Raw genomic sequence first — 14,008 nt, 5'->3', positions numbered from 1 at the left:
GTGCAGGTATCTAGCTATTCTATTGTGCCGATGTGTATATTCTTTCGGCGCTAGCATAGAGCATCCAGCAACAAAATGGCAGCTATGCTCCTCTTGTTGGTGACACAACCTGCATATGCCAGCTACATCCATCTTGATGGATAGCAAGTGTTCAGTGCCTGATCTTGAGATATTAGTATTATTATTATTATTATTATTATTATTATTATTATTATAAATTGTGTTGTTCTTGATGTTGTATGGTTTCCTCTTGAGTCCACAACAGTTGACAAAACTGTATATTTTATGTTTCCTCTAACAATGAAAATAATTTCTGGAATTAAAATTCTTGTCAATGTTATTTTTATTTAGATTAATTGATTATTGCTAACAGTTAATTAGCTATCAGAAATTACAAAAAGACATTATATGGAGTTATTTTGTTAACAATTTTAACATTTCAAACCAATATTTATAATTTTAATATTATGAATTTCTGATTTTCAACTACATGACACCTCAGAAATAAAACAGACCATGAATTTTAAGATTTTGGTTAAAAAGGGCTGTCCTTATGCAAGCCTGTCTTAACACCAATCAGATGAAGTTTAGAATCATTGCAGGGCGGAGGAACAAACACTTGAACATGGATGTCTCCAACATGGACCTGCAATGGATACAGAAGACACTGGATTAGTCATTGAGCTCAAATGAAAATAATCAGCTTTATAATATGATTAAAATCATGTTCCCATATAAGTGTTTATGTACTGTATAGCCATCCTTTTCCTATCCAACTCAAGCAACAGGCGCCAAAGTGAAATAATCCCTGGTCGGGACACCAGTCCATCACAGGACAGACAGACGCAAACACATGCAGTGCTTAACATTACTGGTTTGCAGGGCTGAGACCCTGGGTTCAACTCCTGGGGTGCAATTATGGTTTGTGCAATTTCCTCTGAGTGATCCCTTTTCCTCCCACAGTTCAAAGGCGTACTTGTGGGTTCATTGGCTTCTGGAAAACTGGCCCTGGTGTGAGTGTGTCACTTGTGCCCTGCAATTGAACTGGCAGCCCAGTGACCCTCTGTTGGATGAAGTGGTTAGAAAATGGATGGATGCATATTACTTTTAACTTTAAGCTTTGGTTGAGGTGCAATAACTAAAAAAAAAATTAAGCAGACTTTTTCTTCAGCGGGAAACTGGGCTTTCTCAGACATAAAAATTTTAAAATAAAACATTTACAATACATTAATATTCAGCTTGTCATTATCAATGCCATTGGCACTGGTCTGATATCATTAGAAAAAATATATATAATTACTACCTTATTAAGTGAAGGTACCCTAAATAAAGTTGCAAGCACTACGTGAGGCTTAGCTTTGTAGGTATTGTTACAGCTTTAGGTGACTGAGAAGTGTTTCTTAGATTTTAGATAAAAATATGTGACACTTGGAAGAGTAGACATTTCTAATGTCAAAGGAGAGAGGATGTTTGCTGAGGTCTGGGGGGGTCCCTTGAACAGAAACAATTTTAAAGTTTACCTTAGTAAACCTAGGTAAGTAGTGGGTTAGTGATATTCAAGGAGCAGTATAGAAAAGCACAATATAAGATCACATTAAGAACACAGGAGAAGAAAGAATGTCACAAACAAGGAAGGAGAAGAGAGTCCAGAGAAGTTGAAACCTGAAGCTTGCAGAAGGCAAGAGCCCCTACTTCATCATCATGGAGCTAAGTATTGGAACCTTGTTAGAGAGAACATGCTATTCTGTGTTTTGGGGGAACTTAGGTTTTCTGGGTAAAAGATACCTCAGTTAGAATTGTCTTTCCTGTTTAGGAACTTTTTATGGATATTTTTATGGATAGGAATATAGGTTCACATTTATTTTGTGGCATCCGGGGTGCAGAGATGGAGATTTCACTGCAGGTTGTATTGTATTTAGTAAGAACTCATCTTTTGTCTTGTGTGGCCTCTGTAGGCATTCAGAGTTTAATGCCCAGTAGCAGTCTGGGGTTTTCTGGGTAACCAGAATGTTAGGCCTCTGAAACGCTTTGTTTGTAAACACTGTACATAGAATAATTTGTGTGTTGTATGTTTTGCTGTGTGTAGTGTAGTTTGTGTCTTGTCATTGTAATAAATATGTGTTTAATCAAGTGTGCTTGGATTATTCCTCCTCTCACCAAAGCGGTGCCAGAGAACAACATAAATTCACGTGCCTCTAATTATACCAACCACTCAGGTATGTTACTAGAAGTCACTTACAAGTGGTGGTTATGAATAATTATTTTATTATTTTATTTATTGACTAAACCACTCAGTCAAATCCTGATTTCACCATTTCGTAATCCCCCATTTGTAACAGTATTATATTTATAGCCATACTGTGTTAACTTCTATGTGGCTATTAACTACCTCTTGCACTCTCATGTGAAACATATTGTGAAACGTATTCAGGCTTTTGTGACAGATCCTCTAAGCTGGTGGAGTGACAATGGAGAAACCACACACATTAAGCATTGTGAAGTATGGGCAAACGCAGAGCCCTGGCTGAGGTAGGAACTTAAGCTGAAAGCTGGAGATGATCTCCAGATAGGACTGTATTGCTAGTTCTGCAATTAAGTAGTCAGCTGTATGCTAAATCCAAAAGTTTATTGTAATTGACCATTTGTGTTTGTTATAATACCGATAAGCAGTTTAGCTGCTCAGGGTTATAGTGAGGAACGACAATGATTAAGTTAGTTAGCAGCTCAATGAGCTCAAAAAGCTACTGTAGGCTTTTGTTTAGTTTTTTTTTTTTTTTGCTTTGCAGTGGCTGGTTCTGTTTTTTTTTACCAACAGTTTAAGTAAAGATCCACAGACGTAAATTAGAAAGCATTCTGAGATCAAAAGTGCATGAGGCTTTCCTTTGAAGTATTGTGTGTACATAAATGTTGCCAGTCACAAAAAAATAAATTCCCAATGTGTAGACATTTGTGCACATTTAAAGTGTCACAGTATGTGTATGTACAGTATCACTTTTGAGGCAAAATTTAAGCCACTGTGATACAGTACATTACCCAATGGGTCAATTGCATCCCACTGAAAGCAATGTACTAAGTGTGGGTGATCCCATGGTACTCAGCACTAAACTAGATAGTAAGTAACAGCTGCTACCTCCCAGAGGTTATTTAGATAGATAGATAATACTTTATTAATCCCGTAGGGAAATTTAATTATGGGACAAAGAAAGTACACACCTTTCTTACTAAGCAATTTAGCACCATACCAAGCAGAACACTTTCAATTAGAAAGTATAAAGGTTAAGAAAAACAGATATTTTTAAAGCAATAGGTGAACTTAGAAGTATTCCTTTACAGATCTTCATTCTGAATTTGTAAAACATTATTTTATATAATAATAATATATTATTATTGATGTTGTTGTTCTTGTTGTTTTTTGGTTTCGTCTTGAGTCCACAAAAGTTGACAAAACTAATTTTATATGTGTTTCCTATAACGTAATGGAAACAATTTAATTCTTAATTTTTTTCAAGTTTATTTTTATTTAGAATAGTTGATTATTGTTTAGTTTTTTCAATAATCTCATGTCAACAATTCCAACATTTGAAAACAATTCACATATTATGAATTCTTGGTTTTCAACTATATTTTACCCCTGGAATAAAACTGGAAAGAGCATGAATTTTAGGGTTTTGGTTTAAACATTTCAAAAGGGCTGCCCTTATGAAAGCCTGTCTTCACATCAGTCAGCTGAGGCTTAGAACCATGACAGGGCAGAGGAACAAACACTTCAACATAGATGTAGTCATCTTCTCCAACATGGACCTGCAATGGATGCAGAAGAAACTGGATTAGTTATTGAGCTCAATTAATAATAAAAATCAGCTTAATAATATACTGTAATTAAAACCAAGTGTCCATATAAATGTTTATGTATATATAACCAGGATACATATATGTTTTTTTTTCCTTTCATCTATCCTTTTCCTATTCCACTCAAGCAAAGTGGAATAATCTCTGGAGAGGACACCAGTCCATCATAGGACAGACACAAAAGCATACAGTTCTTAACATTACTGGCTTACAAAGCTGAAACCTTGTGTTCAGTTCCTGGGGTGCAATTATGGTTTGTGCAGGTTTCCTCTGTGTGATCCTTTTCCTCCCACAGTCCAAAGACATACTGGTAGATTCACTGGACTCCAGGAAAACTGGTGCTGGTGTGAGTGTGTCACTGTGTTCTCTGCAATGAACTGGCAGCCCACCCAGGCCACCCAGGGTGTATCCTGCCTTACACCCGTTGCTTGGCGTGAATAGCCCTAGCTGGCCAGTGACACTGTGTTGGATAAAGTGGTTAGAACATGGATGGATGCATTTATTATTTTTAACTTTAAGCACTAATGGAGGTAGAAGAGCTGAAAAAAATGAAGCAGAGTTTTTTTTTTCAGCTGGAAACTAGGCTTTTAATAAATAACATTTTACCATACGGTAATTTTCAGCATGTCATTGGCAATGCCACTTAATGTCACTGGCTTAATGTTTTTTAAAAAAAATATATGATTGCTACACTATTGTTGAAACGAAGAGACCCTAAATAAAGTTTTAAGCACTACCTAAGGCTTTGTGATTATATTTATAGTCATACTGTATTAGCTTCTATTTGATTACCTCTTAATTATCTCTTGCACTGTCACGTGAAATTTATTCATAGGCCGCTGTGTCAGATCCTCCAATTTGGTGGAATGGCAATGGAGAAACTACACACATTAAGCATCTGAATTGGGCAAACTCAGAGCCCTAGCTGAGGTGGGAACAATCTATGTGTAAGCCCTGCTTCACCCAATTATGGCCCATAACCTGATCACCCTGCTCTATTTCCCCTATTTTTCAAACATGGTACCTTCAGGATAACTGAGCGGCTGCATATTCGACATCTATTTGGTAGCTCCTACCTCCTTTCCCAACTGGAGAAAACTGGCTTTTGCAAATTGTAGTTTAACCCATGTGGTAAGGGAGTGATCTGAGCTTCTACCATTTAGATCCTGTCCCTAAATGGAACCCAAGGTCAGTGTCCTCCTGGAATGGATGTACCCTTTAATAATCTTGAATCATCTTGGAAGGTAGATAGTACAGAACTGGTGAATTCAAGGGAACCCCTTGGACATCAAGTCTGAATCTTAAGTTTTTTTTTTTTTTTTTTTATGCCTTACTGAATAAACAATAGAAAGGCAAAAAGAAAAAATGTACAGAACAAAAAGTAAGAAAAAACAGCAAATTGATTTTTGTTGTCTTTTTTGAAGATGTATAACTTTCTTTTGCAGGTCTACTCTAATATGTCTAATACCTTGGATAAAAAATAGAGATTGAACACGTATTAAATCTGCAGGCATTTTCATGAAGACAGGACATGGGGTGGTTTTCTTTGCCTTCTAAACATTTTTATCACAATAAAATTTCAGGAAAAGAATAAATAAAATCCATTATTGTTGCAACCACATTTACTTACTGGAAGTGCTAAATGGGCTATTTATCGTGTTTAGGCAAACATTTAGAAAAGTGTGTTTCTGCACTTTTTTGCACAGTTGCGGGATGTACATACAGTATGACAAAAATTCACTTTTTTGATGGGCACAAGTAAAATATATATTGGAAAAGTCTACGGACACCTAAGAACCTCCACAATGTCTCTGAATGCTCAGAATTTGTTAAATGACTGCTACTGTATTTCTACCTATTAGATAGGTAATTTAATTATTGCAAATGACTCTTTTGTCTCCCACTGCTCTCCCCTTGATCTCTCTGACCACTTAGCCATTCTTTTCAATCTTGAATTATCTGTTTCTAACACTCCCCCCCCCACGCTCTGTAAAATTTCGCAACTGGCGATCAATTGATCACCCAAGGTTTGCAAATTCTCTTCTGTCCTCCTTATCTTGTTTCTCTTCCTTCCTCTCTAGAGGACAAAATACAATTACTTGACAGTGCTCTTTTATCTACCCTCGACACCTTTGCTCCTTTAAAAACTCGAACCATCTCCTTCTCTTGCCCTGCCCCCTGGTACAATGACCATCTGCGATCCATGAAGGCAGCCTCTCACAAACTTTAGCGTAGGTGGCGTCTGTAGTGTGCTCTCACGAGGCACCAGTTCTGTAGGGTTTGGGCATTTACTGGGACAATTATTAATTGTAGCAGTAAATCACAAAATTGATTCTTTTGATGGCTTTAGAATCCAACCATGCGATATAACTCAAACAACGCACACACAGGTACTAATACACGAGGATACATTTATTAATACATAGAATATGCATGTAAACCTAACAGATCTTATCGAGAGGGTTATCAGAATACAAAAGGTATATATTCAATCAGTTACGAAGAGTTACATATATCAAGAGGACATACGTTCGGTATATCATTCATTTAGACCGTTTCGTAAATGAACTTGGTTATAACTTCTACATTGGATACTCAAAACAAGTACATAACTCTTAGGAATTAAATTGATATCAATTGGTTGGGATAACAATTGAATTCTCGAGCTGTAATGCATTGAAGTTGAATACTCATCCAATCTCTGGGGATTCAGATCTCCTGTGGGCTCTCTGGCTCCGTGCCAGGCTGTGCTGTGCGGCTTGCGACGGTGCGCTGCTGACTCTCACTGACCGGCTAGTTAGTGTTGGCTTTAACTAGCACAGTTTGTGCACAGGAGAAAAGATGACTGTGGGTCCCAGCAAGTCAGGAAGAGGACCGGTTCGTTCCTGATGAAGCGCTAGTTCTGAATAGTGATTCAGCTGTCCACAGTTCCGACCTGTTCACGAGGCTTGCTGCTGGTGCTAACCTCGGGTGGATCCTCTGGTTACTCTCTGGCAACCTCTGCTCTCGACTCTTAGAACAAAGGAAAGTTCTGGCACTCGGACACACTGGCCGTTCCGTGGTTGTCTGGGCTGAGTCTCAGGATGGACAGGAGGCGCGCTGCGAGAATGTCCTGCCCTTGGGAGCCTTCTGCTCCTGGGCTGTCCTGCCCTGGAATTCTTCTCACATTCTCCTTTAGAATAGTCTTTCGAAAAAGTTCACAGAATTCTCTCAGGCCCTCTGTGTTGCCTGTTTTTACCTGGAGGAACTTCAGCTCGTTCATTGGCTGAAAGTTCCATGGGCATCAGAGTCCCACGTGGGTTACTCGGCCCTACCAGCCCCTGATTGGTTGATCAAGGTGAGATATGAGTCACTTACTCCTGACACTTAGTAATGCAGTCCAGATGTCCATCTGGCACTTCCTAGACAGATAGGCGCCAATGGATGACCATTGATCATGATAGCCAGGCTTAGCTAAGTGCATCCCCATTTGGGAGCTGTCCCTTATCAAAAGAAAACATCTTTAAATCAGCCTGCATGAATAGCTTCTCTGTGGCTGCACCACAGAGATGAACAGAGAGATGAGGCCTCATTTGGGAAAGCACAGCAACACTTAATTCTGTCTTATTAACAAGCATTGCCGCTACACGTCTTTCTGGCCTAAATGTACATTATCAGGCTTGGAGAGATTACTTATCTGAATATAAGGTTACTACAGAGTCTGCTAGATCCACCTACTTCTCTCACATCATTGAAAATCACCAAAACAACCCCAGACATCTTTTCTCCACCATCAACAGACTGCTCAAGCCAAACTGCCCCACCACATTACCTGCCTCATCACAACTTTGCAAAGCATTCTTAGATTTCTTTAGTTCTAGATTGACAACACCCGGCATCACATTCTCTCCACTATGCATATCATTTCCATACCTCCTCCCTCCTCATCCAACTTCTCTGGTTCCCTTCTCTCCCGCTTCTCTCTTCTTGACTCAGCATCCCTCAATAAACTAGTTACACGCATGAAACCCACCACATCTATCTCAGATCTCATTCCCACCACTTTATTTCAGTCCTGTTTCTCTTCTCTCTGTCCCATTGTCCTCAATATTATACATGAATCCATTAGCACTGGCATTGTACCAAAGGTCCTCAAAACTGCTGCCATTACCCCCGTGCAAAGAAAGCCTAACATGGCTCTCGACAATCTTAACAATTTTCGCCCCATCTCCAACTTACCCTTTCTTGCTAAAATTCTAGAACATGCTGTCACACTTCAGTTACATAACCACCTCATGACAAACAACCTTTTCGAACCCCTCCTATCTGGCTTCCATCAACTTCACAGCACAGAAACTGCCCTGGTCAAAGTCACTAACGATCTTCTAATAGCTTCTGATTCTGGTTCTCTTTCTATACTCATCCTTCTTGATCTCAGTGCTGCTTTTGACACTGTTGACCATAATATCTTACTTTCTTGTCTTGAGACTGTGTTTGGAGTTTCTGACACTGCTCTCAAATGGTTCACATCTCACTTCACTGATCGCTGTCACTTTGTCTCCCTTAATGGGTACAGCTCTGAAATTGTTCTTGTTAAGTCTGGTGTTCCTCAGGGCTCAATACTGGGCCCCTTGCTCTTCAGCATTTACATGTTTCCATTTGGTCAGCTTTTAAGATCACATAGCCTCAGCTTTCATTTTTACGCTGACGATACTCAAATATACATCCATACCAAACCTGACACTTATGTGGCTGTCTCTATTCTATCTAATTACATCTCTGACATAAAAAAATTGGATGACTCAAAAGTCATGCTTATTGGCACCCCCCATTAACTTCATAAAGCCAGTCCTGTAACCCTATCTGAAGATGGTTCTGTACTTGAGCTTCAATCAAAATTGAAAAGCCTTGGGGTTATATTCAATTCTGGCTTAACATTCGACCCACACGTGCAGCATATTGTCAAAACATATTTTTTTCACCTCAGAAATATCGCTAGACTACGTCCTATGCTATCACTAACTGTGACTGAAAAGCTGATCAACACATTTGTGTTCTCTTGAATTGACTACTGTAATGCTCTACTCGCTGGGGTATCTAAATCTACTCTGAACAAACTGCAGTATGTCCAAAACTCAGCAGCCAGAATCCTGACCAGATCTAGTGCAAGTGATCACATTACTCCTATCCTGGAGTCCTTGCACTGGCTTCCGGTCAAATTCCATGTAGACTTTAATATCCTCATGCTCACCTATGAGGCTCGGCATGGCTTGACACCTCAGTACCTATCTGAACTATTATCGCCCTACTCCCCACCTCGCAACCTTTACTCTTCTAATTCTGCTCTCCTTACTGTCCCCCAAGCCCGTCTACATTGTATGGGTGACAGGGCCTTCTCCTGGTATGTCCCCAAGCTCTGGAACTCTCTCCCCAAGGATATCAGAGAGTCACCTTCTCTAAACTCCTTCAAATCCAGACTCAAAACCCTCTTCTTCAGAAAAGCCTTTACTTAACTGGCTCCTTTCTTCACCCCTCTGCTTTTCTTAGTACCACCATCCACGGTCTCCTCTATATATTTATTGTTGTTGTCATCCTGTAAAGCACTTTGAGAAGCCACCTTTAAAAGCGCTATAAAAAATAAAGTTTATTATTACTATTATAAAAGTTTGTGGTGTTGTATTTTGATTCTGCTGGTATAAAGTGAATATTCTCTTAATTAGACCTATTTATTCTGTGGTAAAGCCCTTATTTTTTCTCTTGTCACTTTATCTCTATACAACACACAATTCTACTGTGTTGTATACCCAGCCTTTCCGATAGAGTCAAATGGATGTGAGATCATGGCTGAGTAAATTAACCTATAACAAAGAAATTAAGAAAGATGTCAAAATAAACTGTCAAAATAAAGGGCTTTTATTACATAACTCACCTTAATGATTTTGTTGACTCCAGCCACCAGCTGTGATATGTATAATGTTGCAGTGAAAACACAGTAGATCTTCCCCGTCCGGTATTCTACCTCTTGTTTCAGCTTGAAGTAAAAATGTTTGCATTAGCTAAGAATACAGGAACAGAACTTAACATTTTCAGATTATATTTTGAGTAAAATTAGAATTAGAAATGAAAACATGACAAAAATACCACATAATACTAACTTTGCTGTGTCATCTTGAAATACACAGTATATAAAATTATTATGTATTACTGTAAAATATTAGTGTCTGAAAAAGGGTCTAAGCAACATAGTAAAAGTGAATTGGATCAAACATCCATTCTTATGTTTAATTAAATTCTCCTTTTTAATGTCATCTTAAATAAAATTTAAGCTTTGTGCGTCAAAGAGTAAGCACAATCCTGTTGCCCATTTATTATTTCATAAATTTCCTGTAAAACAATCTTTTTGTTTCAGTGTTTTTGATGATTATGTTTAATCTTGAATAAGAAATTAAGGTTTTGAAAATGTGTATATGTCAGTGGAACAGGAGTATTTGCATCATTATGACAAACATTGTGATTCCAGATCTGAAGCAGTCAGATTACATTAGGAGTGCAAGACTTTTTTATCTTAACAGATGAAGACTCACCTCATTGCAGATCCTCTGTTCTTCAGAAGTAGCGCTTTTAGGATCACTCCATCCTCCACATATAGTATCTTCCATTTTGATTACAGAAGTGAATATAACAACAAGCAGATATTACTGTTGATAATGTGCACCTCGCAGTAACTGAGTTACTTGGAGACTGAAAAATCAGATTCTCCCTCCCTGCTTTTAAACACAACAGGTTCAGGTTCCACCTGTATCCCAGCCAATGGCTATTTAGAGCCCCACCCATGGACAGATTAAAAAAAAAAAAACAATAGGGAGAGGTTGGACTGTTGGAATGTGATAGTTTATTTCATTCTATGTAATATAAGGCAGTATGGCATCTGCTGTGCAGGTCATTTGAATGTGGTAAGACAGTCTTTTGTGCTATATCTAAGACTAAGAATTTTCTTCTATTTGTTGACATAAATCACTCTCAACCTCAAAAACAGCAGTTGAATTAAATTCTAATAATCATAAATAATAGACAAAATCTTGTATTTCTGCAATCGTGTGTCTCTGCCAAATAAGCAAATCACTAAGGCTTTCTATAGTATATCCCAGGTTATAAGTAACTGGATCTCCAGTTCGTGAAGCCTTCCTCTGAATTGCAAAATGTACTCTCCATATGGCAAGCAGCCATATCACCCTGCAACCCACCTACATAGGAGACCTCCTTGGAAAGCTAAGGTTGCTGCTGAAAGCAGTATTAGTGGGAGGTGGGAGGTCACCAGTAAGAGGTGTTCACCCTGCGGTCTGTGTGTGTCCTAACGCCCCAGAATAGTGACCGGGACACAAATTTCCCATTGGCCTTTACCAATCATGGCCTCCTAATAATCCCCATCATTGATTTGGCTTCATCACTCTGCTCTCCTCCCCACTGATAGCTGATGTGTGGTGAGTGTTCTGGCGCACTATGGCTGCCGTCGCATCATCTAGGTGGATGTTGCACATTGGTGGTGATGGAGGGGAGTCCCCATTATAAATGAAAGGAATTTTATTCGTATTCTTAAAATCACTCCCTAAATATATTAGAACTAAAACGTTTCTCACTAAGTCAGTTTATTTACACTAAAAGTCCTTTAAATTTTGCACGTGCCTGTGTTTATTTATTGCATTTCCATTGCTTGTTTTTGTGATATTTTTTCATCTGTGCCTTGCCCAGTAGACATGACTGTGTTAAAAAAGTAGATATAGCAAGCTGTGAACTATAGACTGTTGTGATTATATCATATCATTTCATTGTCATTTCCCCAATATTAGTCTTTTTTTCTGCTCTTCAACTAAGAAAGTTTCTCATACACTTACAACAGTTCCATGGATAAAATAAATTTCTACTTGAGAGAAAAATGGTACAGTTGGAAATTTCATCATGAGACCAGTTATGCAACCTGGACTCCTTCACTCACACACCTATTCCATGGAACAAGGAAATATTTCAAGATTATCTCAGCACGACCTCCAAGATGAAAGCACAATGACATTTTTCTCCAAAGCTTGTGATTAATTTGCAGAAGAGAAAGGAGTGGAAGCACTGAACTGAACACATTGATACAGGAGAGAAAAGTACGTTTAATTACAGACATATACCTGGAGCAAATTGGGAAGTTGGCAGCTGTGTATTAAAAAATATTTTAAATATAAAAAAAAATAAAATAAAAGTTGACGTTCAACTTGCAAGCCAAGTATTCACCGATTACCTCGACCCGACAGGTAACTGTTCTGCATGATAAATCTATTTTCTCAAATTTGTTCTTGCTCTCTGGACAAAGAATATCTACGGTTTCTATCAAACACTCCTTCAAAAGCTCCCCTTCAGAGAGCAGCTTGCTTTGTTTAGCAATTTTATATGCAGGCAGGTAGCTTGCCTTTTGTGCTGGCCTCTTGGATAGTAGAAGGGCAGAAAAATACATATTGCTGAGCCTGTAAACTAGCGGCTAGTTTGGAAGCTCTATTAGCCCGCTCCTCGCATGACAAACATACAGAAGTTAGCATGTTTGGTAGCAAAATGCCAAATGAGATTGTATTCTTTGAACACAGCGACACTTTCCTTACAAATTAAAGGTTGTTCCAACATTTGTAAAAAAGTATTTTGCATTCCATTTTTTGTTGAACATTATGCATTTTAAGGAAAGCCTTATAGGAGCATAAAGACACAAACTTCCAGATTCAGAGACAGTTTCTTCCCACAAGATGTCAGATTACTGATCTCTACCCCTACCACTGGCTCAGACTGATTTTTTTTTCTTTCACACTGTTTGTCTGACTTTTTTTAAATTGTAATTCAACTTGTTGGTGCTGCTGCTGCAGTTCTGTGTTTATGTTTTTGGTGATTCCTTTGATATCTTTGTATTGGAGCATACAGTACATGCAAATAACATTTCGTTGCACTTGTGCATGTGACAATAAACTGAACTGAACATTGAGCTAGAGAAATCAGTGTTGGCTGAACTGGCAAACACCATTCCTCTTTTTCTTTTTCCCCAGCACTTAATCTGTGCGGTCTTTTTGCTCTTGTTTCATTTTTTCCCAGTGTTGTTTCTGTTCCATCTTACCATTTCTGTCTGCCCATGTCATTTACTTCTTCATTATTCATTATAACCTTGATTCCACCAAACCTTTGAGAATATTCCTGAGGCTCCTCTTAAAACCTGCGCTTAGAGCTCAGCTTGTCATTTGCCACATACATAACACCAATAACAAAACTATGTGAGTGCAAAAACAAAGTGAGACTGAAGAGTTAAAGAGATCCCTGCTGGTGACAGCATTATGCTTACTCCACTCTATTTTTCCACTAAAGGAACTTCTCACACTGCTTGTTCTTAATCTAAAATGAACTTTCAGTAATTTGAAATTACAATTTCCCATAATCTAATTATGGGACCCACTAGAGGTTTTTACCTAAAGTATGATTTATGACAAAATCACATTCAGAATAAGGGTTTAAAACTGATGGAAATTAGTAGATAAAAATTTGGATAAAGTTTCTATTGCATTTTTAAACATGTTATTAAATTAAAGTGATTTCAGAGCAGCAGAGTTTGTTCTATAATGTGGTGACTAAGTTGTACAAAATCATCTAAATCAGTCCTTTACTACAATATAACACTTGGTTTAAATTCTATATGTATTGCAACATTTATTTTGCTTACCCACATTGCTGAGAAGAAGTAAAACAATGTGTTAACATACTGTAACCACAAGTCTTTTTTATAAGATGAATGTTTACCATTTTCTTTTACAGATGCAGCCATCTAGAATACACACGGTGTCTGTATGCATGCCGCACTGGACTAAGTAGGGTACAGAGGTGACATGCAGCACCTTGTTCTTGTTTTTCTCAACTGTCGAATGCAGGGCTGCACTACCCTGTGACACCACCAGGAGGCGCAGTGAGGTCTTAAATTTCCCAACCACCCTGCCACTGCACACTGGTGTGCTGGCAGACGTGATAAAATACTTCAAAAATTAATATATAAATGTAAGGCTAACAAATACTACTCAAAAACTCTAATTAAAATCCATATCACTTCATTCATTTGTTAATAAAATTTATTTTCACAGCAGTGAAAACCTTTTTTAAACTAACATATTAA

General features: G+C 38.1%; 1 protein-coding gene across 1 annotated transcript; it reads right to left on the bottom strand.

The window, feature by feature from the left end:
• Window positions 1-3,490: 3,490 nt before the first annotated feature.
• On the bottom strand, window positions 3,491-10,555 carry LOC148647011 (cystatin-B-like). The gene is made up of 3 exons (XM_088609083.1): window positions 10,413-10,555; window positions 9,758-9,859; window positions 3,491-3,801 (listed from the first exon to the last, which is right to left on the bottom strand). The coding sequence occupies exons 1-3, from the start codon at window positions 10,485-10,487 to the stop codon at window positions 3,661-3,663; spliced, it is 318 nt and encodes a 105-aa protein (XP_088465209.1). The 5' UTR covers window positions 10,488-10,555; the 3' UTR covers window positions 3,491-3,660.
• Window positions 10,556-14,008: the final 3,453 nt, after the last annotated feature.

Source organism: Lepisosteus platostomus, chromosome 16 (assembly GCF_059453375.1).
Source record: "Lepisosteus platostomus isolate fLepPlt1 chromosome 16, fLepPlt1.hap1, whole genome shotgun sequence".
Classification (NCBI taxonomy): domain Eukaryota; kingdom Metazoa; phylum Chordata; class Actinopteri; order Semionotiformes; family Lepisosteidae; genus Lepisosteus; species Lepisosteus platostomus.
Note: the sequence above shows the minus strand (reverse complement) of the source record. Positions and strands in the feature narration are given on the sequence as shown.

What these genes read in the sequence shown, in the direction of transcription:
- LOC148647011 (XM_088609083.1), bottom strand. Translation starts at nt 10,487, where the DNA reads ATGGAAGATACTATATGTGGAGGATGGAGTGATCCTAAAAGCGCTACT. An exon ending in AACAGAGGATCTGCAATGAG is followed by an intron (nt 9,860 to 10,412) that starts GTGAGTCTTCAT and finishes TTTTACTTCAAG; the next exon opens with CTGAAACAAGAGGTAGAATA. An exon ending in GAGTCAACAAAATCATTAAG is followed by an intron (nt 3,802 to 9,757) that starts GTGAGTTATGTA and finishes CATCCATTGCAG; the next exon opens with GTCCATGTTGGAGAAGATGA.